Source organism: Ictidomys tridecemlineatus, chromosome 1 (genome assembly GCF_052094955.1).
Source record: "Ictidomys tridecemlineatus isolate mIctTri1 chromosome 1, mIctTri1.hap1, whole genome shotgun sequence".
NCBI classification, from domain to species: domain Eukaryota; kingdom Metazoa; phylum Chordata; class Mammalia; order Rodentia; family Sciuridae; genus Ictidomys; species Ictidomys tridecemlineatus.
Window position 1 is genome coordinate 5329242 of NC_135477.1, and position 22211 is coordinate 5351452.

The window sequence follows — 22211 nt, forward strand, 5'->3', positions numbered from 1 at the left end:
TCGCTCTAAAGGTACTGTCTCAGGAGCAGAGTGGGCGCACAGGAGCAGGGCAAGGCTGAGCCGAGACCCAGTAGGAAAGGACAGCAGAGGGTCACTGGGTGGAAGGGGCACTGTGGTAGAGACCTTCTGCATCTGACAGACAGGTCTTATGATGAGCAGCGAGAAAGACAGGATTGTTAAGACTGGCCCCCGGGCAGCTGGTTATGCGGTGGGGACAGCAGTGGAGAGGGAGCCAGCGGCCTGTGGCTTCCCCGTGAGCTGGAGAACACCTCCCAGCAAGGCCTGGGGTCATGTGGGACGGGGCCAGCCTCTCGGCTGAGTGCTAGCTCTCAGCCAACTGGGCCTCGTGGTCACTCCTAAAGTGGAGGGGCCATGGGGAAGTCCTCCAGTGGGACGAGAGCAAAGGACAGATGGTGTGGGAGCCTCTAATGGAGTGGTGTTGGGAGAGAATGTCAGTGAGGTGGATACTCACAAGATGAAGGCCTGAAGGTCTAGTCAGCTTGGGCTGTGGGAGTAGGGAATGTTGATGGATTTTGAGTGGACAGTACAGCTAGTCGTGCCACAGAGGATAAAGTGACAGTGACAGCCTCGTTTGTATGAGCTGTATCTGGTGGCCCGTGAGACTCCTGAGGCCACCTCACCTCTCCTAGAAGGGCTAACTTCTTTTAAACACCTGGTGTGGAGCTCTGGGCAGATGGAGACTGAGTAGGACGTGGTCCAGCCCCTGGAGAGCCTCAGGCATCTTCTGACCCCACCTCATGGCACAGGCTGCTGGGTGGGCGCAAGGTGCTACTCTGCAGAAACACAGCAGTCAGGCATGGGCTCTGCCTGGAGAGGGAGGAGGCTCCTGAACGTTGGAAGCTTGGAGCTGGGGCTGCAGGCTGGACATCACGGGGCAGTGGAGTTAAAGGGGTGTGTGCAGGTGGGAGATGAGGAAGGTGCTGCCAAGCCCAGGGCAAGGGGTGGTGTGGCTGTGGTTGGGTGGGGAGGGTGCAGGTGGAGCAGCAGAGGGAGCCTGGGAAGGGGGGGCTAGGGATAGAGACCCCTCGTGTGTCCCAGGCCGAGTGCTGGTCAGGAAGGGGCCAGTGAATGCCGTGAATCTCCCTCCTGCCTCCTCAGAGGCTGCCCTACCTGAGGGGCTGAGGAATCTACTCATTTCCTGACTGTTTCCACGAAGGAAAATCAAAATGGCCCCAGGAAGGGAGTGGAACCAGCCCTGGGAGAGCACTCATTCCAGTTACTTCTGTAAAGCCGGCAGCAGACTGTGGAAAGCCAAGGGGAGGATGAGTGACCGTCCCCCGTCCTCATGTCATCCCCGCGGCAAACGCGAGGCAGATGAACACGCTGTCCTGAAACAACCCAACCGCGGCCTTGCACAGGGCACCCTTGATAGGAAGCCCAGAAGAGGAAAGTTTCTTCTCAATCTGAGCCAGGCCTTCTAAACACCAGGAGCAGGAGACACCTCCGTGACACAGTCAGCCAGTCGTGAGGTGGAGATGACTGAAGGTTCTTCCTCGGGACCATTGCTGCCTGGAGGGTCTGGGACGAGGCCTCCTCGTTGGCTTGACGAGGACCATTACTAACCCACCGGCGTGTCTATTTTCAGAACTGTCTTCGGTGTCTAATAGTGTGGAGGAGCAGGTGAGGATCCTTCGGTGCCCTCTAAATGGAATTCTGCATTTCTCCTAGGAGAGTACACGTGCTGTGACCTGGTTGTAAAAATAAAAGAATGTAAGAAGAGTGAGGACCCCACGGTGCCCGAGCCCCCACCAGTGCCGCCCTCACCAGCAGCACCCCAGGGAGCAGAGACCCTGGACCTGTCACAAGAGGGTTCTGAGCTTGAGCAAACGCCTGCCAACTCCTTGACCTTGCAGGTAAGGCCTCTGTGTGTCCCGCCAGATTCCTGCCGGGGGGGAAGGCCTTCCCTGGCCTCTGAGGCTGGAAGCTGATCCCCCTTCCTGGAGGCTGTGGGACACTGGGCAGTTTCCCTAACCTTTCTGAGCCTCTGCTTCACTGTTTGATGAATGGATCTAGAGACACTGACTCCAGGTTAGAATCAGGATCAAATGCTATCCACAGTGACAGCGATCATAGCGATGACAGAGGGGCTCAAAGTTTACACAGGACGCTTTATAGGCCTCAGCGCCTTTGATCCTCAAATGACCCTTAGCAGGCAGGAGTCCCTAAATACCCCATCTTCAGATGGGACTTTGAAAGATTAAGGAAGCTTCCAAAAACAGGTGGCCATGACATGAAGGATAGAGATGATGTGACTGGATGTTTCCTAACTATAAAAATGGCATGTGCACATTTTTTAAAGTTATAAAAATTAGGAGGGCAAGTGAACTCAGACCTGCCATGGTGTATTGATGGCCAGCCACACCCCACGGCAGGCGCTGCTGTGAATGTCCCTGCAGAGGCAGAGATGGCTCCACTGGTCAGCTCCTGCACCCTGGGGCCTCAGTGGGCCCTGTGAAGTGTTCATGGTGCCCCGAAGCTTCTGAGGCTCCAGGGCTATCCTCGGGTGGGAGGACAGCTGTGTAGCGGCCACTCTTGGGCCAGCAAGGTGTCCATAGGGACCTCCTCTGACATTAGTACATCCAGGGGCAAGTGCCTTGTCCCACCAGCAGCCACAGCTGGCATATGGCAAGGAGACTCCTTTTCTGCCACAGCTGCCAGGGACACATATGTGACACAGATGGAAGCCACCATGGCCTGTCCCAGGGAGCCCTGAGTTCCAGTGGGGCAGGGGAGGATAGGTCAGAGCAGCATGCCCAGAGAGCCTTTGAGGAGCTCCGGGCAGGGCCTGTGAGAGAGATGTTGTCAGTGGGACATGCCCGGGCCTCCCAGGGCTCACAGCCTCCCATGGAGAAAAGCAGGTGTGATTCATCATTGCACAAGGTGGCCTGTGAGGCCCTGGGATGCTCAGGCTAAACAGGAAGATCCAACAGGGCTTACTAGCAGGGACAGAACTCAGCCGGCGGCATGGCTGTGCATGGTAGCCCAGGCAGGGGGACGGCTTGGGCTGAGACATTCAGAGACCAGGAGTTACATCAGGAAAGGTGGCACAGGAAAAAGCACAGGACTGGCACAGCTGAGGGCCACTGTGCCATCTTCTAAGCTACCAGCTACTTCTGTGTTTGCATCTGTCCAGTGGAATAAACACACCTGCCTTCCAGAAAGAATGTGGGGGTTCCAAGGGACAAGTCCCCAGAGAGCACCTAGCCAGGTCTGGCAGAGTGGCCCTCAGTCTCTTCAGCAAACCTGTGTGAGGGGCTTAGCATAGGGAGGTGGGCTTAGCATAGGGCTCACATGGCGTGGTAGGACTTCCGACCTGTCCTGGAGCCCAGAGACCATTCTGCACAGGCAGAGATTCGCTCCCAGCGCTTCCACCCGGGGAGAGCTGCTTTCCCCCAGCCACGGTCATGGCCTCTCCCGAAAGGCCTGTTTCCACCTGGTTGGATGGGTGATGTATGTTTGTGGCCTTAAAGGCTTCAACCCCCCCCCCCCAGGAGAAAGTGACTCAGAGCTTGCATTCTGTCCCCACCCATGTCTCTCTGGAATGGGGGACACCGGGCACTCAGCTCTGGGTCTGTTGGCCACGAGCGGCTTGAGTGGTGGAAGTAAAAGGGGCAGCTGTTCTCATGATCTGGGTGCTAGTTTCTGCTGTGTGCCACTGCACCGGGGCTCTGGGTGCTGGCCAGAACTGACTACCAGGACCCGTGTTGTCCACACAACTGTACCCTTGAGGTCATGGCAGAAAATTGTCTCTGAACGCCACACTTTTGATTGGCTTCTCTTGGCCAGATTGATGGGCGTGTTCCCTTTTGATGTCGCTTATCCTAAAAGTAAAACTTTTCCCGTGTCCCACCAGGAAGCGCTGGAGGCCCACAGGCCTCAGTTCATCTCTCGCTCTCAAGAGCGGCTGAGAAAGCTGGAGCGCAGGGTGCAGCAGAGGAAGGCCCAGCAGACGGAGTGCCCAGAGCAGAAGCAGAGCCGGCTCCCCGTGCGCGCCAACAAGAAGCAGTTCACCGTGCCCCATCCTCTCAGTGGTGAGCCACAGGTGGCTGGGAGGTGGAGGAGGCAGGGAGGGGACCCTGGGGCCGGAGCCTTCTCCTGGGAGGGTGGTTCCGAACAATGCCATTGACACGTGCAGAGACAACCCTTGGTGTCATGGAGCCTGTTCTGGGACCAGCCCATTTTGAGACATTCCACGTGGGCATCTCACTCCTCAGAAAAATCACGGGACACAGCTTACCACTCTAGCTGGGAACGAAGCCACAGCACCCCAGCAGCCAGGTCAGCAAGTTCACACTCCTGCTCCTAGCTCGTGTTTGCAGGAGATCCCCTTTGCCCTTTATAGATGGCAAAACACGTCTCAGGGCCAGGCTGCGGCTTGTCCACATCAACATTCGTCATCTTGAAACCCCTTCCCCGCTGCGAGCTCAGACAAGGGGTGGCCAGCTCGTGGGTCACTGTGAGGCCAGGGCCGAGCTGCCCTGGGAGAAAGGGCACTCAGTCTCATGGGAGAAGGAGTTACCAGGAACCTTCTCGAGGCCAGCATCATGCAGGGAGCTGGGAATACCACAGTGAGCAAGACTGACCTCAGTCCTTCTCTCATGGACCTTATAAACAGACTATGACACTGGCAAGAATCCCAAGAAAAGAGGAGGCAGGGGTGGGGACACTAGAGTGCCCACTTCACAGCCTGCCAACCCACCTGTGGGACTCAAGAGGCCTGGAGAAGCCTCAGTTTTATTCCTTTGGACCAAGGAACGAGTTCTGTCTTCCTAGGAAAACGTTTTGGACCCCAGGAGGGGAAATCATGAGTAAAATTCTAAATAAAATCCCTCTGGGGAAATGACCGTATTCAACAAAGTGCAGCTCAGCAGACATTACCAAGGTCCCATAAGGGGCATTGGGGGGACGGGGGAAAGGGGGTTACCATAGAATTCCTCCTGCTCCCCTGGTCCTTGGCAGAGGACTGTCTGGCCTCAGCTCCACAAAGAGCAACCGGGTTCAGGCACAGACTTCTCAAGGTGCTGCAAGGTCTGAAAGCCAGCCACCAGTGGGTGTGTCCCGTCTTGCAGTGCTGGGCTTGCTCTGGGCAGGCTGGGTGGTGGTGTCCGTGCTGAATGGCCACTAACTCTCTCCAGTTCTGATGATGCTGCTGGATAAAGATGGCCATGCAACCAAAGCTAATGCCAGCAAACACAATATGAGATCACTTTAGAGTGTGCCCTACTCAGATTCACGGACTAATGGATCTAAGGGTCTTCCCTTTCGGCCAAGTGTCTTCACTCTGTGTAGGAAGGAACGGAGAGCCGGGGCAGAAGGAAACTTGTGTAGTGTGGTGGTGTTTGGTAGCTTTCTGTCACTGTAACAAATACCCAAGATAAGTCAACTTAAAAACAGAAAAGGTCTATGTTTTCTCACAGTGTGGGAGGTTTCAGTCCGTGGTTGGTCGGCCCCGGTGCTCTTGGCCCTGTGATTGGTGGCACATCATGGTGGAATTGTGTGTGGCGGGAAAAGTTGCTCACTTCCCAGCAGCCAGGAAGCATAAGGGAGAAAGACTCACCAGGACTCTACCCTTTTGAAGGCACCGTCTTTGGGACCTGAACCCTCCTGCCAGGCCTGCTTATTAAAGTTCCCGTTACCTTCCAAGAGCTCCAGCAGGGGCACATTTCAGACCCAAACCTACAAGGTACCAGGATGGGTCCCTTCTCTCCCGGGCTGGGGCTTCCAAGTGTCCTGAGTGTCCCAGGTGATGTACACTCATTCTGGGGCCAGAAGTCCAAATCGAGTGTCTGGAGAGTTGCCTCCTCCTGGAGACCCAGGGGAAGGTCCCATGGCCCCCTCTCAGCCTCCATCGCTGCTCCCGGCTGTCCTGGCGACCTTGGCTGGGAGCGCCTCCCTGCCTCCCCTCTCTGCCTCTGTCTTCTTGCGGCCTCCTCCTGTGTCCTGATTTCCTCTTCTCATTCGTGGGGCTGGGGTCCACCTAACCCAGCAGGACCTCATCTCAATTTGACTCTATCTGCAAGGACCATATTTCTAAGAAGGTCACAACAAGATCTAGCCTCAGCTAGTTCACGTTGAGACGCAGGGCGTGGGGGCTGGACTCTGGTGTATTCTTGGGGGCGGGGAAGGTCACAATTCAGCATCAATTAACTTTGATGTTTCCCCTAAAACAATCATCCTCACAAGTTCACCTTCTTATAAATGAAAATCTTAAAGCTGTGTATAATAAAAAGGGGATCCAGCCCCATCAGTGGCGTTAACTAACTGAGGCACCTTTTTACACCCCAAATTCCAAGACAGGCCTGGCGACTGGAATGTGCTCAAGGGGACGTGGCCGGCCTGGGTTTGTGGCCACTCCTGCCTGTCGTCCTCGAGGTACTTAGGTGAGATGAGAGCTTTGCTTTCATGTTTGCTTGCGTCAGGTCAGTTAAATCAGACATCTTCTGAAATCGGAGCCTCGTGTGAGCTCAGGCAAGTGAGAGGGGACGTTTAAGGGCCCGTTAAACAAGTCTGCAGTGCATATCTCGTCTTCAGCCTGTCTGCTGGCAGGATGATAAAAGCGAGATGCAGATGTTTTTCTTACATGCTAAATTAGTTAATAAATCATAGCGTGAGCGCGCGCTGGCTGCCGTGTCAAGGCGTCTGCTAAGAAGACTCAGGCTGGCTTTTGGTGCTGGGCTCCCTGCCTCTGATCAGGGCTTACAGCAGGCTTGGCTCAGGGACAGATCCGGAGGTTCAGGTGGGAGCTCGAGCCGCTGCCAAAGCCAGGAGATGCAAGTCCCTGAGTTTGCAGGAATGATTCAGGCAAGGCCAGGGGGCAGGTGTTTCAGGTTTACAGATGAATTCTGAGCAGCTCTGAGGTTCAGGGTCGAGTGCTGTGTGTGTGTGTGAGAGAGAGAGAGTGTGTTGATGAGGGTGAGAAGTCCCTGTGTGGGGCAGGGGAACGTTCATGGATGATTGGAGGTGACAGAGGGACCAGGAGGCAGCATTATGAAAGGCCTGGCCATAGTCGCCGGCTCCTGATGGAGGAGACCTCCATGCAGCCGGGTGAGTAGAAAGGACGAGGCGGGTCACGGTGCAGCTGGGTGAGGAGGTGGAAGCACAGTGTGAGAGGTCCCAGAGGTGCTCAGTTCATCATGGGGTTGGGGGAGGAGATGCAGAGGACAAAGAGCTCCAGGGACGTGAGGCCCAGGAGGCTAGTGGACACTACATGCACCACTTCTGAGTGGTGTGCCACTGCCTCACTGGGAACTGAGGCAAGGTGTGGTCAGGTGCAGTCGAGGGTGGCCGAGGGGGTCATCAGGAGAAGGCGCAGAGGCTGAGACCTGGAGGAGGGGAGCTGAGATGGAGGACAGGAGGAAGGTGGCGGAGGGCTTTGCTTTCAGCCTCTCACAAGACCAAGTCTCCGACATGAGGGCCCCTCTCTTGCCCAAGCCTGGGCTCCACCGGGTCAGTCCCCTAGAGTTACCTAGGGGCCATGAAAAGGCTCTTCCATCATTGCCACACAGTGCCCGGGGATTGGGTCATGTTCAGAGGCCAGCCTTGCAGATGACATCCAAAGTCGGACAGTGTGAAAGCAAGTGGGAAGCATCAGCACCTGAGGCAGAAGAGGTCCAGCCCCTGTAGACAGAAGGGGTACAACACCTGCAGGCAGCTGGGTTCAGTACCTGTGGCCAGTGGGTGGCAACCCTCACCATCCCATTGGCATGTTTATGGCTTCACCCTACACCCACCGCAACTCCTCAAACTTGTCCCTAACCATCTCCCACTGAGATGGGTACCCAGCTTCAGAGCCTCCCTGGAGCCCAGGCCCCTCCCCACCTGACCCTGCCACCCCAGCCCCACCTGGTTGGTCCCGTTTGCTATTCTTCCTTAACCCAGGAGCATTCACACATGGGGAACCAATCCACTCTCTGAATCCCACCGTCCTGCCTGACCTCACAGGCCTGCTCCAGTCCAGCCCCTCTCCGTTGGACTCCTACCCCAGGCCATTTCCTCTGCTCCCTATGACATGTGACCTGGCCTGCGCTGGCCTTCACTTCTCAGCTGAGAGCTTTTGCTAGGGATGATTTTTTTTTTTTTGCTTCTACCTGTGCTCAATGCTGCAGCAACATGGAAAGCCAAACAGTGCCCAGACTCAGTCCGTGTGGCCTGGCCACTTTCCTATCTGCCCGTCGGGGTGCTCTTCATGGCTCTCCGGTGAGCAGAAAACCCCTGAGGGGCATCCCCTTCCTCCCTGAAGCCCTCCCTGTCCCCATCCTCCCTGACCCGACCCCACTGCCATTTGCTCACTCGTGGCTCATGTTCTTGTAAATTGCCTTTTCCTTCTTCACTTTGAATTAGGGTCCTGTGGGTGTGCTGGGGAGACCTCCCTAGACTGGAAGCACTAGTGAGCATGCACTAGTGGCCCCGAGACTCCCCACTGCACCTCTCACATCACACTGAGTTAATCTGAATTGCATTATCCACACTTCCCAAAGGGAGCCAAGTCAGAGCCATTCAAATCACGGACCAGTAGAGGAATGGAATTTTCCAGAAGGCGCTGCAAATTTCCTTCTCCAGGAGAGCTGCCTTCACTGATGGTTCCTGGCTGGAGCCTGTATTAACATGAATTTGCATTCCCAAAGCATCTAGCTGGAAATGTGACCCAGCAGATAGGAGATGGCAGCAGAAGTCATCATGGTAACAAAAATGTGCCGTTCATCACGCAGCAGCTGAGCAGGGGCCGCCACATCCTTCTGATCGCCTGAACCCATCTCATGAATGTTTTTCCATAAAACATTTAAATAAATATTTGTGGTTAGTACTCCCAATATTAATCACAAAGGAATTTCAAAATGTACTTATCAGATGAAAGTAATTTTTTTTTTTATTTTATCCATCCACAGAGAAAACAGGAAGCCTGAGTTACTTAAAAACTGTTTCCCATGCACACTATCACTAGTGCCCTTCAGACACTGTGACTGTGCAACAGCGTGCTGCATCTTTAAAAGAAACGTGGGAACAAAAGACTGATTTATGCCTATAGGTTAGAATTAGAATAAAGAACAAAGAAAAGTGTTACTTCCGATTAAAGTAGCAGAAGGTGCAAAAGCCAAACTGCAGAGTGATAAGGAAATTGCCTATAAGAGATTGCGTTTCCCAATTGCTTTGATTTTATTTTCCAAATGGTTTCGTTTTGTATTTCATAAAGCAGTTAAGTACTAAGCCTTGCAGTACTCTGAGGATATAAATCCACTTGGCCAAGAGCATGGAGGTTATTAGTCATCTATAAATTATTATAGTTTGGAGTTCTTTAAGATGCTGGTAAGCCCCGGACTTGGAGCAAACAGGACTTTCATGAAGTTGTTCACTAATTTTTTGAGGTGATCTCCTGTCTTTGCAATGTTCAAGTATAATCGTCCCCATGCTGAGTGATAGATGTTCAGAACTGACTTCTGACTGAAACCTGATGTTCTCTAGATTCATCCACGGTGTCATGGATTTCTTTCTTTAAAGCAAAATAGTATTGCAGTATGTGGGGGGTAGGGGACACCCATCACATTCCATCACCCATTTATTTGTCAGTGGACACTTGGGAATTATGAATAACACTTGGGTATTGTGAACACTGCTGCGGTGAACACAGAGACACGGATACCTCTTTGACACCCTGACTTCATCTCCTTTGTGTCTGCAGTGGGGCTGCTGTGTCGTGCAGCAGTTCTGATTGGATTGTTTGAGGGACCTCCATCACGTTTTCCATGAGGGCTGTGCTGTGCAGATGCACAGTGACAGGGTCCCTAGGTCCCTTTCCTCCACTCTCTTGCCCACACTTTTCTATGGCCACCCTGACAGGTGTGAATTTAGGTATTGTGGTTTCAATGTGTATTTCTCTATAGTTGAGTAACATTAACCTTTCTTCTTATAACTGCTATCCACTTGTATGTCTTTTGAGAAAAGTCTACTCAGGTCCTTTGCCCATTTTTTTTAATTAGGTGGTTTTCCTGCTACTGTGGTTTTTTTTTTTTTTTTCCTTCTTCCTACAGTTTGAATATCAACTCATGGTCAGTTGTATGATCTGCAAACTTTTCCTCCCGTCCCACGGTTAGTCACTTTGTCCTCTTGGCCATTTTCTTGTCTGTAGGTTTTTCATGTGATAAAACTCCTTTACTAATGTTTACTTTTGAGGCCTGTGCTTTTGGGGGGTCACACGGCCCAGACCAATGTCATGGAGCTTCCCCACTGTTTTCTTCTAGCAGTTTTACATTTTATTCTTCTGCATGTGACTGTGCTGACACTGTTTATTGAAGAGACTGTCCTTTCCCATGGTGTGTCCTTGATGTTTTTTGCCAAAGCTCATAAATGCGTGGGTTTATTCCTGAGCTGTCTATTCTGTCCCGTTGGTTTATGTCTCTTTTTATGCCAGTATCATGCTGTTTGGATTACTGTAGCTTTATAGTAGATTTTGAAATCAGTCAGTGTGATGCCTCCAGCCTTATTATTTTGCTCATGATGGCCTTGGCTAGTCAGGGTCTCTTGTGACTCCCTGTGAATTTAGCTTTTTTTTTTTTTCCTATTTCTGTGAAAAAAAAATCATTGAAATTTTCTTTCATCAGTGTTTAATAGTGCATATCATTCATGTCCTTGTTAAATTTATTCCTAAGTATTTTGTTTTTTGAAACTGTTAGAATGAGGTTATTTTCTTGGTTTCTTTTTCAGATATTTTATTATTAGCATATTTAAACACTAATTTTTATATATTCATTTTAAATTCTATGTACTGGATTTGTTTTTTAATCTAGCGGGGGTTTTGGTGACATCTCTAGAGGATTTCTAGATATGAGATCATGACATCTGCACACAGAGAAAAAATTACTTGTCTTTTTGACTCAGATGCTTTGAATTTCTTTTTCTTACCTAATTGCTCTGGCTAGTATCACCGTGAACGGAAATGGAGAGAATGCAGATGTTATAGTCTGGATCTGAAATATCCCCTGAAGGCACATATGGTGAAGACTTGGTCTCCAATGCAACAATGTTCAGAGGTGGAGCCTCTGTGAAGAAATTGGATCACAACGGCTTTGACTGCATCAATGGATTAATCCATAGAGGGATGATTCATATTTGATGGCATGATTGGGAGGTGGTGGAAACTGTAGTCTCTGGGGCCTAGTTGGAAGAAGTAGTTCACTTCCTGGCAGCCACAGAGCAAACAACTTTCCTCTGCTGCACTCTTTACCGTGATGTTTTGCCTCATCTCAGGTCAGAGCAATAGAGCCAGCCAACCACGGACTGAAACCTCTGAAACCATGAGCCCAAATAAGTCTTTCCTCCTTTAATTTGTTTATGGCAGGTATTTGGGTCATAGTTATGAAAAGTTTATTAGCACAATTGTCATCCTTGTCCTCGTCCTGATTTCAGAGGAGAAAATTCTCAACTTTTCAACGTTGAGTGTGATGTTAATTTGGGCTTGTCATATCTGACCTTTGTGTGTTGAGATTCATCTTTTCTATACCTAATTTGTTAAATTTGTTGAATCATAAAAGAGTGTTGAAATTTGTCAGATTATGGTTTTTGATCTTTGTTGTGTATTACATTTGTTAGTTTGTATATGTTGAACCATTCTCATTTCTCAGAGACAAATCCCACTTGATCATGGTGACTAATTTTTTTAATGTGCTATTGAACTCAGTTTGCCAGTATTTTGTTGAGGAGGTTACATTTCCATTTCTCATGGACATTGTCTTGTAATTTTCTTTGCTTGTAGTGACCTTGTCTAGATTTGATATCAGTGTAATACTGGCCTCATAAAATGGGTTGGAAGTACTTCCTTCTCTTCAATTTTTTGGGATCAGTTTGAAAAGGATTGTATTAGTTCTTCCTCGGACGTTTGATAGAATTTAGTGATGAAGACCTGAGGTCTTCAGCTTTTCTTCAAATGAGAAATTTTTTAAATTTCTGATCCAATACCCTTACTTGTTATTGGTCTGTTCTGATTTCCTATTTTTGACTCACTCTTAGTAGGTCTTTTTTTTTTTCTGTAAGAACTTATCCATTTCTTCTAGGTTATGCAATTTGTAGACATATATTCATAGTAGTCTATTATAATCCTTTGTATTTCTATAGTATAAGTTATATGTCTCCAATCATTTCTTATTTTATTATTTTGATTTTTTTCTTAAGTCTAAATGTTTGTCAATTTTCTTTTCAAGAATGAACTCCGAGTTTATTTGATCTTTTTATTGTCTTTCATTAATTTCTTCTCTATTCTTTGTTATTTCCTTCTTTCTATTAACTTTGACTTTAGATTGTCCTTATTTTTCTGCTTGCTTGAGTCATAGTGTTATATTGATTGAGATCTTTCTTCTGTTTTTAGTTTAGTGCAATAAACTTATTTTATTGCTATAAACTTCACTCTCAGAACTGCTTTTGATGCATCCTAAAAGTTTTAGCATGCTGTTTCTATTTTTTTATTATGTTGGGATTTTTTTTTCTTTTGGTACTGGCCAATGAACCAAAATGTGCTTTATCACTGAGCCATATCTCCAGTATTTTTTTTTTATTTTTATTTTGAGACATGGTCTTACTAAGTTGTTTAGGGCCTTGTTAAGTTGCTGAGGCTGACTTTGAACTTGCAATTCTCCTGCCTCAGCCTCTCAAGCTACTAATATTACAGATGTGCACCACCACACCCAGATGATCTTGGGGATTTTTAAATTTTCCTTTTGACTTATTCTTTGAGCCATTGGTTGTTCCAGAGTATGTTGTTTAATAGCTACATATTTGTGAAATTTCCCAAAATGCCTCCTGTGAGTAATTTTTAGTTTAATACCATTGTGGCTAAAAAAAGATATTTGATAAATTTTAACCTTCTTAAATTTGCTAGACTTGTTTTGTGGGCCAACATATAATCTATTCTGGAGAATGTTCTGTGTGTACTTGAGGAGAACCTGCATTTGATGCTTTTGGATGGAATGTTCTATGTATGTCTGTTAGGTCCACTTGGTCTAAAATGCAGTTCAAGTCCAATGTTTCCATCTTGAATTTCTGTCTGGATGATCTATCCATTGTTGATAGTGAGGTATTGAAGTCCCCTACTACTACTGAATTGCTCTTTATATCTTCCTTCAGAGCTGTTATTTACCTGATATATTTAGGTGTTCTGATATTGGATAGATATATATTTATAATTGTCCTATCCTATTGATGAATTGACCCTGTTTTCATTATATGATGACCTACTTTGTCTTATTCCAGTTTTTGACTGAAAGTCTCTTTTCTCTTATGTAGGTATAGCTCCTCCTGCTTTCTTTGAGTTCCAATTACATGGATTATCTTTCTGGTGCCTTTACTTTCAGCTTACATGTGTCCTTAAGGCTGCAGCAAACCTCTTATAAGTAGCATATAGATCTTTTAAAATCTACCCCATATCTTTTGAAGGATTTAACCTGTTTAATTTCAAGTTAGTTATTAAAAAGTAAAGACTTTTTACTACTGCTGTTTTTTTTTATTATTTTCTTTTCCTCTTTTATTTTTGTAACCCCTTTGTTTCATTCTTCTTCTCCTCTTGATACCTACCTTTGTGATGTGATGATTATTTTGCAGTGGAATGCATTGATTACTTTATCTTTTATATCCACTAGAGGATTTGGATTGGGGTTACCGTGAGTCTTTCATGAAACAACTAAAACGGCTCAAAACAATTCAACTTTATTGCATACAAAAACTCTAGTTTTTCTCCTCCTACCTCTCATATTCTTTTTTTTTTTGTTTTTGATGTCACAATGTACATATTTTATATTGTGGATCCTTTAAATTGTTTTGGTTGGTTATTTTTAATAGTTTGTCTTTTAACCTTTCTACTGAAGATGTAAGCTGTTTACATACTACCACGATAGTATTAAGAACATTCTGATTTTGACTATGTATATACTTTTTCCAGTGAGTTTTATACTTCCGTAGGAGTCCTGCAGCTAAGTAAATTGCTTAAATTCATTTAACCTTGTTTTCCCTAAGCTTCTTTTACCTTGGAATGCTTTAATCTAATTCTCAAAAGCCTGTTTTGTGACATTGTTATAGGATTCTTTGTTTACGTATCTACCAGGCTTTGCTAAAGAAAATCCAGCTGGAGTTTTAATTTGTCATTTTCCCCCAGAAATCTGGGACTGTGGGAAAGTGGTCTTCCTCTTTACCTGTTGTGCTTTGTTCTAGCAAGGCCATAAAGTGGTGGCCCCCAGGAGGTGTGGTGTGGTACCTATTTCCATCTGTGGCTGGAAGCTCACCCAGCAACTGGTCCTGCCCCGAGCAGTCTCCTTGTTGACCCCCAAAACTTGTGACAGTGCCACTGTGCTGGTGCCTAGTCTTCTGAAAAAGAGGTGGCAGTCACGTTCCTTTTGGAAAGTGCATCACAAATGTCACCATGTGAAATGACTACAGAAAGGAGAGAATCCTATCAGGTAGGGGAAAGCCTGGCCCTACCTCTCAGCTGACAAAATGAAGGGAAGGAGCAAGAAGCTGCCAGTCTGATAACTTCATGGCAGTGGTAGAATATTGCTGTCCCCAGCTTTGCCTTCCCATGCAGCTGCTCACACTGTGACATGGGAGGCCTAAGGCCGGGGCCTGATGCTCTGAGACAGTGGCATGGAGAGGCTCTCTCAAAACAGGGTTTCCAGATTTATCAAGTGAAAATTTTGGTCCTCAGCTGTGGGCGAACATCAGAATCAGCTCGCCTACACCCAGAACGCCTGGTGCAGAAGGCCTGGGTGGGGCAGACCTACTGTGTCACAAGGTTGCAGGTGATGCTGAATGCTGCTGCCTCCTTGACAGGGCACTCAGGTAGTGGCTCTGATTAGTGTCCCCATGGTGAGTGGTGCTGGTGAGTGTCATCCCTGTGGGAATGTTGTGTTCAGTGCCCTTGTGGGTGACACCGGGTTGTTTGTCAATGCCATCAGCTTCTTTCCAGTTTATAGAGTGCTCTCAAATGGCCCACTTTTATAAATTCTTCCAAGAACCTTTAAGGCAGATCCTGTGCCCCAGCTAAGTAGAGGAGGACCAGGACCTCAGAGAGCTGGAGTAGCTTGTACCAGGGGCACAACACCAGGCAAGCCCAAAGAATCACCTATGTATATCATGCAAGCTTAATGCGAGCTTACTAGCTCTCCGTTGTCTTATGTAAGCAGGAAGAAACTGAAGTTCCTGCCATAATGAGTGAGGCCCGTAAATCCTAAGGGCTGGATGAAGTTGACCGTTTCACAGCTGGATTTCCTTTGAGAAAACAGTGTTCTCTGTGTACAAAATACTCTGTAGTGCTTTGTTGACCAATCCAGGGCTTCCTGGGGACTTGTGTCTTTTTGATAACGAATTGAAGCCCTTCAGTGGGGTTTACTTTGAGAGACTTGGTTCTAAATAGGGATCTGGTTTAGTGTAGAGTCTCTGATCCTGCTGGCCCCAGCGTGAATGGAACTTGTGGTCAGTCTGACCTAGGTGCAGGCTGCCTTCCCAGCAGTACCCAGGGTGTGTGTAGGGTACCCATGGAGCTCCTTGGACCTTTCTGTCCCTCACTGGGTCTCTTGAGGAGTAGCCAGTCAACAGACACAAATGAGAAGCACCTCGTGTTCTCAGCCACAGGACGGAGTGTGAGTGGAAGGAGTAGGGAGCTGGGCAGGGGAGGGACAGAGGAGAGATTCTCATCCTCTGGGAGCTTCCTCCACTTGGGGAGAGCGGTCGGTGGACAGACAGCTATAAACCAAGCCTAGACCTAGGGGAGCTGGAGAGAGAAGGCTCCATCCTTCAGGAGAGGTCAGGGGATGGCTACATCCCCTGACCTCTCCTGCCACTGACAGTGCTCATTGGTCCAAGAGTCGGGGCAGGAGAGGTCAGGGGATGCAACCATGTATCTCCAATGGCCATTTTCACAGGCGTGTTTGATGTGGGGTCTGGGTTGCCCCCTTACTGTGGTCTGGCCCATGTCGCATCCAGGTTCTTTCAAAGGAGGATCTGCCATTGGCTGCTGGGCTGCTGTGTTCATGGTGGCCTCTCTTGTCACCACCCCTTCTCAAGTCCATCCTGTAGCTCCCTAGTACCCCATCTTTTCATGGAAGCCCTGAGGCAGTGATTCGGCTCTAAGCCCAAGGATGGGTCTCTGTGTGCAGGAGGTGAGCTTTATGCAAGGAGAATGGGTCACCCTCTCCTACCCAGACACCCCGCCACCATCACCACCGTACACACACACACCTTGCTTCCTAATTTGAGTATGCAAAGGAAGTGGCCATTTCTGGAGACCCTCTGGGTTAGTTTTCGTTTCTGAAGTCTGTATTCCTTCACCAGAAGGGTCGGAGCCTCCAGGCATGTCCACACCATGCCCTCCCCATCTCCTCCTGTGGCCGGATGGCAACTGGCACGCGCCATTGTCTTCATGTGAAGGTCAGCACTGGCCTTCCTGACCGTGGCGCGAGCTGCTCACTTCGTGCGACCATCAAGCAGGGCCAGGATTCTGCGGAAGCTGGACGTGAGTTTGGAGAAAGGAGAGTGTTTATCCAGCGCAAGAGCCCGTCAGAGGCCAGCCACCTGTGCGTCTTTGAGGTGCCTGTGTGTGGTGGGGTGCCTGTCCAGGTTCCTCAGGGCTCCTCAGCCCCAGGTAGACCACTCTGCGGTTGCTCGCATCGGACTTGTTGGAGGTTCCCACGCAGAGAGCTGAACCAAAACCCAGTGCACAGAACAGAATTTGAATCTTGACATTTGAATGTCACCCTAGCAGCCGCACAGTCAGCTGCTTATTGCTGTGAAATCAGTGTAACGAGCAGCCTAGCCGTCTTAGAAACACACCCCAGGCCCCCCCCAAAACACTCCCATTTCTTTTCTTTTTGGGGAGGTGTAGACTCCAAGCCATTGCAGGAGCTGCCGAGTCGGTGTGTCTTGGTTTTGGAGTGTCTAAGGCAGGGGAAGAAGTGTCTCTGAGAGCTCAGTGACTACAGAAAACAAAGCCCCTGGGGGGGGTGTCCTCCTAAGCCCACTGTGAACTCCATCATCATCAAGGTCACTGCCCCAGGGGAGGGCAAAGCTTCGCTGTGGAGTGTGGACACAGGTTCCAAGGGAGGAAGAGCTGCTGTCGGAGGATGCTGGCTGCTCCCTGGTGACTCTGACAGCTGTTGAATGTGAAGGCCGCCTGTCCCTGTCTGTGCACGTGCTTCGCAGACCCACGTGCCACATGTCATGCATGCCACTTGTGTTTCTGGAGATTGACGGCTGTCGGGCCTTTGATTGTTCAGCAGCAGTCTCTCGCGGAGGCTCCGAGTCCCCTCAGAACCTGGTTGTCTGCTGACCTGGAAGCAGGCAGAGGCTTATGGAAGCCTGGCCTCACCAGAGTCCGCTGACCGCAGGCCCCGTGGTTTGGGTCCAGCGAGGAGCCAGGTGCAAGGATTTTTTCTTTTTCAGGAGAAAAAGTTCCCTGAAATGTATAAATAGGTGACTTAGGGCTTCTCTCAGGGAAAAAAATAAAAATCACCCTCCATTTGAACAACAGTAGGAGGTAAGTGTGACTATAATCTCACGTGGGAAGCTTTAAGGATGATCTCTAAAAGACCCCTAAGCAGGCTGAAAATTATTCTCTCCAGTTACTTTCATTTTATGAAGGCAGAATTTAGATTGAAAGGGAATTGGGGCTGGGGATGTGGCTCAAGCGGTAGCACGCTCGCCTGGCATGTGCGGGGCACTGGGTTCGATCCTCAGCACCACATACAAATAAAATAAAGATGTTGTGTCCACCGAAAACTAAAAAATAAATATTACAAAACTCTCTCTCTCTCTCTTTCTCTCTATCTCTCTCTCTTTAAAAAGGGGGGGGGGTTGATGAGATTTCACGGAAAGGTTGAACAGAGCACACCACACAGGGTGGGTTTCCATGCCATGAAATGAGACCCCTGGGGCTGGGGCAGGTGGAGTGGTCCTGGCCGCCTTCCTCCCACACCCAACCCCTCAGGCTGCTGGGGGACCCCTCTTTTTGGCTCTAGCTGTCTTGTGCTCTGGAGTCTCCCCAGCTCCCCTCCTGCCTGGTGGACCTGCCCAATCCTCCCTGAGGCTGCGTCTTTGGCCCTGGCTCTGAAAGGCCCCGTTAATCTGTCAACCAGGCTCTGAGCTCTCGGTCTTATTCATCTTTGTGTCCCTAGTGCCTAGCACCAAGGAGATAAAAACTCAGCAATTGTCAGATGAATGTGTCGCTCACCCCAAGCCTGGAATCATCTCCACTCATGTCTCCAGGCCCTACGGCTCTCTCTACCTGTCCAAGGTAGATGAGTCCCGTGGCTGCACTCTGGGCCAAGCACTGCCATCGTTCACCCACCACAGGGCTGCGATTGCTGGCCCGGGCTCCCTTGGCCACTTCTGAGTGTGTGCCGCTCAGTTCCTGTTCTGAAGAGCGCCTGTGATCATCCACAAGCCGTAACAAGCGGATCTGCTTTAACACCTTACTCCTAAGACATGGTCCTTAACAGATGCATCAAACTCGGCAGGGGGCAGGGGGCTGGGGGCTCATGGTTTTGTTGTTGTTGTTGTTTCTTAGAAATAAAACCAAAACGTAATTGTGGTATGGATACTGTAAAGAACAAACTGAAAAGAAAAAAGAAAATTTCAATTTCCAGAACAGGCCACCTATCACGGAGTTGTGAAATCAAATGAAATCTGTGTGTTTTTTAATCCCTTCCTGTCTGTCTACATCAAATTCACTCTAATCTTGAGTAGTTCTTGGGGAACCCCAATCGCACCTGCCTGTCTTCCTGCGAGGTTTCTTGTCCCTCAGTGGGAGCCCTAAATTCTCACATATTTGTTTACCCAAGACCCCAGCTGACTCAGATGACACTCCTTCCTGGGATTTCTCAGAGCACCTGTCTCTGCCTGGTCCTGTCCAGAGTGGAGGCTAGGGTAGGAGTCTGTGGCAAAGTCACCTTCCTCCTTCTCTGAGAGTCCCCCGCCTTTCTAAACATGGGCGACGTTTCCTCTAGTTGTGAATATTCCTATTTCTTTCTTTTTTCTCCCATATCTCCTTTGAGGAATGGGGTCATAACGAATGTTCAAACCCCTGGGCAGGACGTGAGCTCAGCCACTGTACATAGTTGTTGTGCTCAGAGGGGAAGGCCTTCCCTAGTCGCCCTGTCTCACCTTCTTGCATAGTCTGGGGAAATTCTGTACATCCTGGAGCTGTCTTTGGTGGCTCCACTGGTCAGATGAGCAAGGGAGAAAGTCCTGGGCATGGGGAGAAATGAACGGAAATACAGCCCAGGGCTCCTTGGGGATCACAGGGATCCCACGCCTACTCTGCAGCTTAGCAAGGATCCTGGGCCACCTGTCTGCTTCTGCCAAATGATGCAGTGAGCTTGTCCATCTGGGTGCTCCAGGAAGCATGGCAGCTGCCCAGGTTACCCCAGGCCACAAGCACCCCAGGCTCGTGTGCCCCACCCTTGGCTAATCTGTAGGGCTGAGTCTTGGGCATTTCAGACTTGTTTTCTGTTACTGCAAAAGAGTACAAGCCATTAAAAAAAAATCATTTTTCAGTGTGCCATATGTGAACCTCACGATGATCGTGATGTATTCTCACTCACACTGAAGAACATTGCAGTACCACAGTGTTGTTGTTTTTTGTTTTTTTGCCACTCTGCACTTAATCAAAGGCCACTAAGATACAGGGCTACGGTGTTGTCCATGACTCTTCTGACATTAGAAAAGTGGGACGGTGGTGTTCATCTGGCAGAGGCCGAGCAGCCTGGATGGAAGGCTGCAGGTGTGATGAGGTCTCCTGCTCTCAAAATGTCCAGGGCAGCTGGGTGATTTCCTTGTCCTTAGGGGCCTCGAAAACCTAGTGGAATGAGCGGAATGGCCATGGGCCCTGGCACATCCCCCAGAAAACCAGGACTGTGGCTGCAGGAAGCACCCAGAGGAGCGGTTAACACTGCACCCCAGACCTTTGCTGGCCGCCCAGTGGTCAGCGCAGCCATTTATGGGTGTGAGCCCTGCAGAGTTTGTCATAGGCTGTGGCTTAGAGGAGGAGAGATCCAGGGAGAGTGCCAGCTCCAGCACTCCAGAGCTGTGTGATAACTCTGTACCTTCTGTAATTAATCATCTTTCCCCCGCCTTTCTTATTTTTTTTTCCAGATAACTTGTTCAAACCCAAAGAAAGGTGCATTTCAGAGAAGGAGATGCATATGAGATCTAAAAGGTACCTGGTTATGATGTGACATGGGAGGAATTTGGGGAGGGAGTTGGGGTGGCATGACAGTGCTGACCAATAAGGTCATTTAGGTCCATGTTTGAGGTCTGAGGTCCTCTTGGCTGAAAATCTGAAAACACGGGTTTAACTGAGCACAGCGGCAGGAGTGCGCCTCTGAATGCTCATCTGCTCTTGGAGAAACATAGAAAGGGGTGGTCTTTGACTCTGGACCAATCCAGTACTGGTCTCTGAGAGATCCCCTGCTCCGAGCTGGCATCATCGCTGTGGGCTGGAGCCGTGTTGCTGCACCTCTGAAGGCGATTTCATGGAGGCCAGACGCTGTTTCTCCCAGGGCTCAACAGCACCAGAGCCTGAAAGACAGGATCCAAGCTGGAAGCCGCTGGAGCGTGGGAGCCAGTGGGGCCTTGGAGGGGCCACCAGCCGGCTTTCCTGGCGCTCTGGCTCTGGCAGGCTTGGCGGCCCCCGTTCAGCGAATTCTCCCTGTTCTGCTCGGCTGGTGGTTTGCCAACACTCCCACTAATTCTCACCAACCTGGTGCACACAAAAGCTGCCATTCTTCTAGAGACCTGGCTGCTTAGCCAAAATGCTAAAGCTCAGCAGTGTTGGCCACGTTCATGCAAGGACAGTCGTCAGGGCACAGTAAAGCATCTGGCACGAGGAGGGATTATAATAACTAAATCAAACTGATAGTGCACTTAGAGACACCACTGAGATAGAAAGAATAACCCCACATACACTCCGGCCCCAAATCTCTGCTTTTACTGTGATTTTGTTGTTTCCCATGATAATTAGACCACTTTGATTGTCCCCAGGGAACACCTCTGTCAATCAGGAAATGAAAGCGACAAGAAGGTGGACCTTTGTAACAGAGGCCTGGTTCACAGCATTCTATCCAGGGTTTATAAGGGCTGCTGGGTTTGAAGTCTTGCTGTTTCAGAAGTACAAAGTTGTGTTGCGTGCGTGCACACACACACACACACACACACACACACACACACTCACACACTCCTCAACCCCAGACCCACTACTATGGAGCTTTGCAAATCAAGCAACTAAAATAACAGATCTTAAAGCAGCGTCGTAGCAGAGTCTTGCTCCATCCTTTCACTAGGAGGAAACTGAGGCTCGAAGCAGACAGGAGAGCTGGTGACGCTGCACCCGGGTCACTGCTCTCCCAGCTGGTCTCTGAAGGATTCCACAATCTTGTTTCTCTCTGCTCTGTGAGATGTGCCCTAGCTGGATGCTGGCCCTGGCTCACCTGGAGCTTTTCTTTTTTTTGCATTCTCTGTTATTTATTTTACTGTTAAATTATATTTTCAGTTGGAAATAAGTGAGACAATGGAGATAAAGCTCCAGTCCCCTCACAACTCCTGCTCCCCTCGCAGCCTCCTCCCCAGCCCCAGCCCATCTGCTTCAAAGACCTCAGTTGTGTGTCTCCCTTCTCTCCACCTTGAAATAGACTTGTGTTTGTTCACGGACAGTTACATGGTGTTTGACCACAATGGTGTCATACCATGTTGTCTCCACAGCTTGCTTTTCTCACAGTGTAATATGTCAGAGGACACAGATTGTCTTCCTTGCGGCTTCGACTCTAGGCAGGGTATGGCCCATGGGATGGGTAAGACCATGATGTATTGGGGGGATCTCTTTTAAGAAACTACTAAATCAGAAACAACCAAGGAGGGGTCTGTGGGTTTTAAACTCCTCAGCTGATTTGGATGGCCAGAGTCAGGAAGCGACGTCCGTGGATCTGAAGGACTTTCCACCAGGGAGATTTGGGACATGATAGCTCTTCCTTCTGATCCCCAATGGGCTCCTTTCTGGAATCATGTTTGGAGGATTCAGGAATACATGAAGGATGTGTGTTCCCAACATTTCCCCACCCACCAGCAGCTTCATTCTGTCTAGTTGGGGGAGCGCTGTGTAGAGGGACGGATCAGAGACTGAGGTCTGAGTGCCAGCAACCTGTGAGCCCGCAGCAGGGCTTCACCAA

The 22211-nt window shown here is 49.4% G+C and overlaps 1 protein-coding gene across 9 annotated transcripts in view; it reads left to right on the forward strand.

Annotated features, from left to right (window-relative positions):
* The window catches only part of C1H10orf90 (chromosome 1 C10orf90 homolog), a 185414-nt gene that overhangs the window by 161653 nt on the left and 1550 nt on the right, over positions 1 to 22211 (forward strand). For all 9 annotated transcript variants that reach the window (XM_040272139.2, XM_040272141.2, XM_040272146.2 and 6 more), the window contains 3 exons: positions 1690 to 1874; positions 3875 to 4052; positions 20143 to 20206. In XM_040272139.2, coding sequence (XP_040128073.2) covers positions 1690 to 1874; positions 3875 to 4052; positions 20143 to 20206 — 427 coding nt within the window. The remainder of the gene's footprint in view (positions 1 to 1689; positions 1875 to 3874; positions 4053 to 20142; positions 20207 to 22211) is intronic.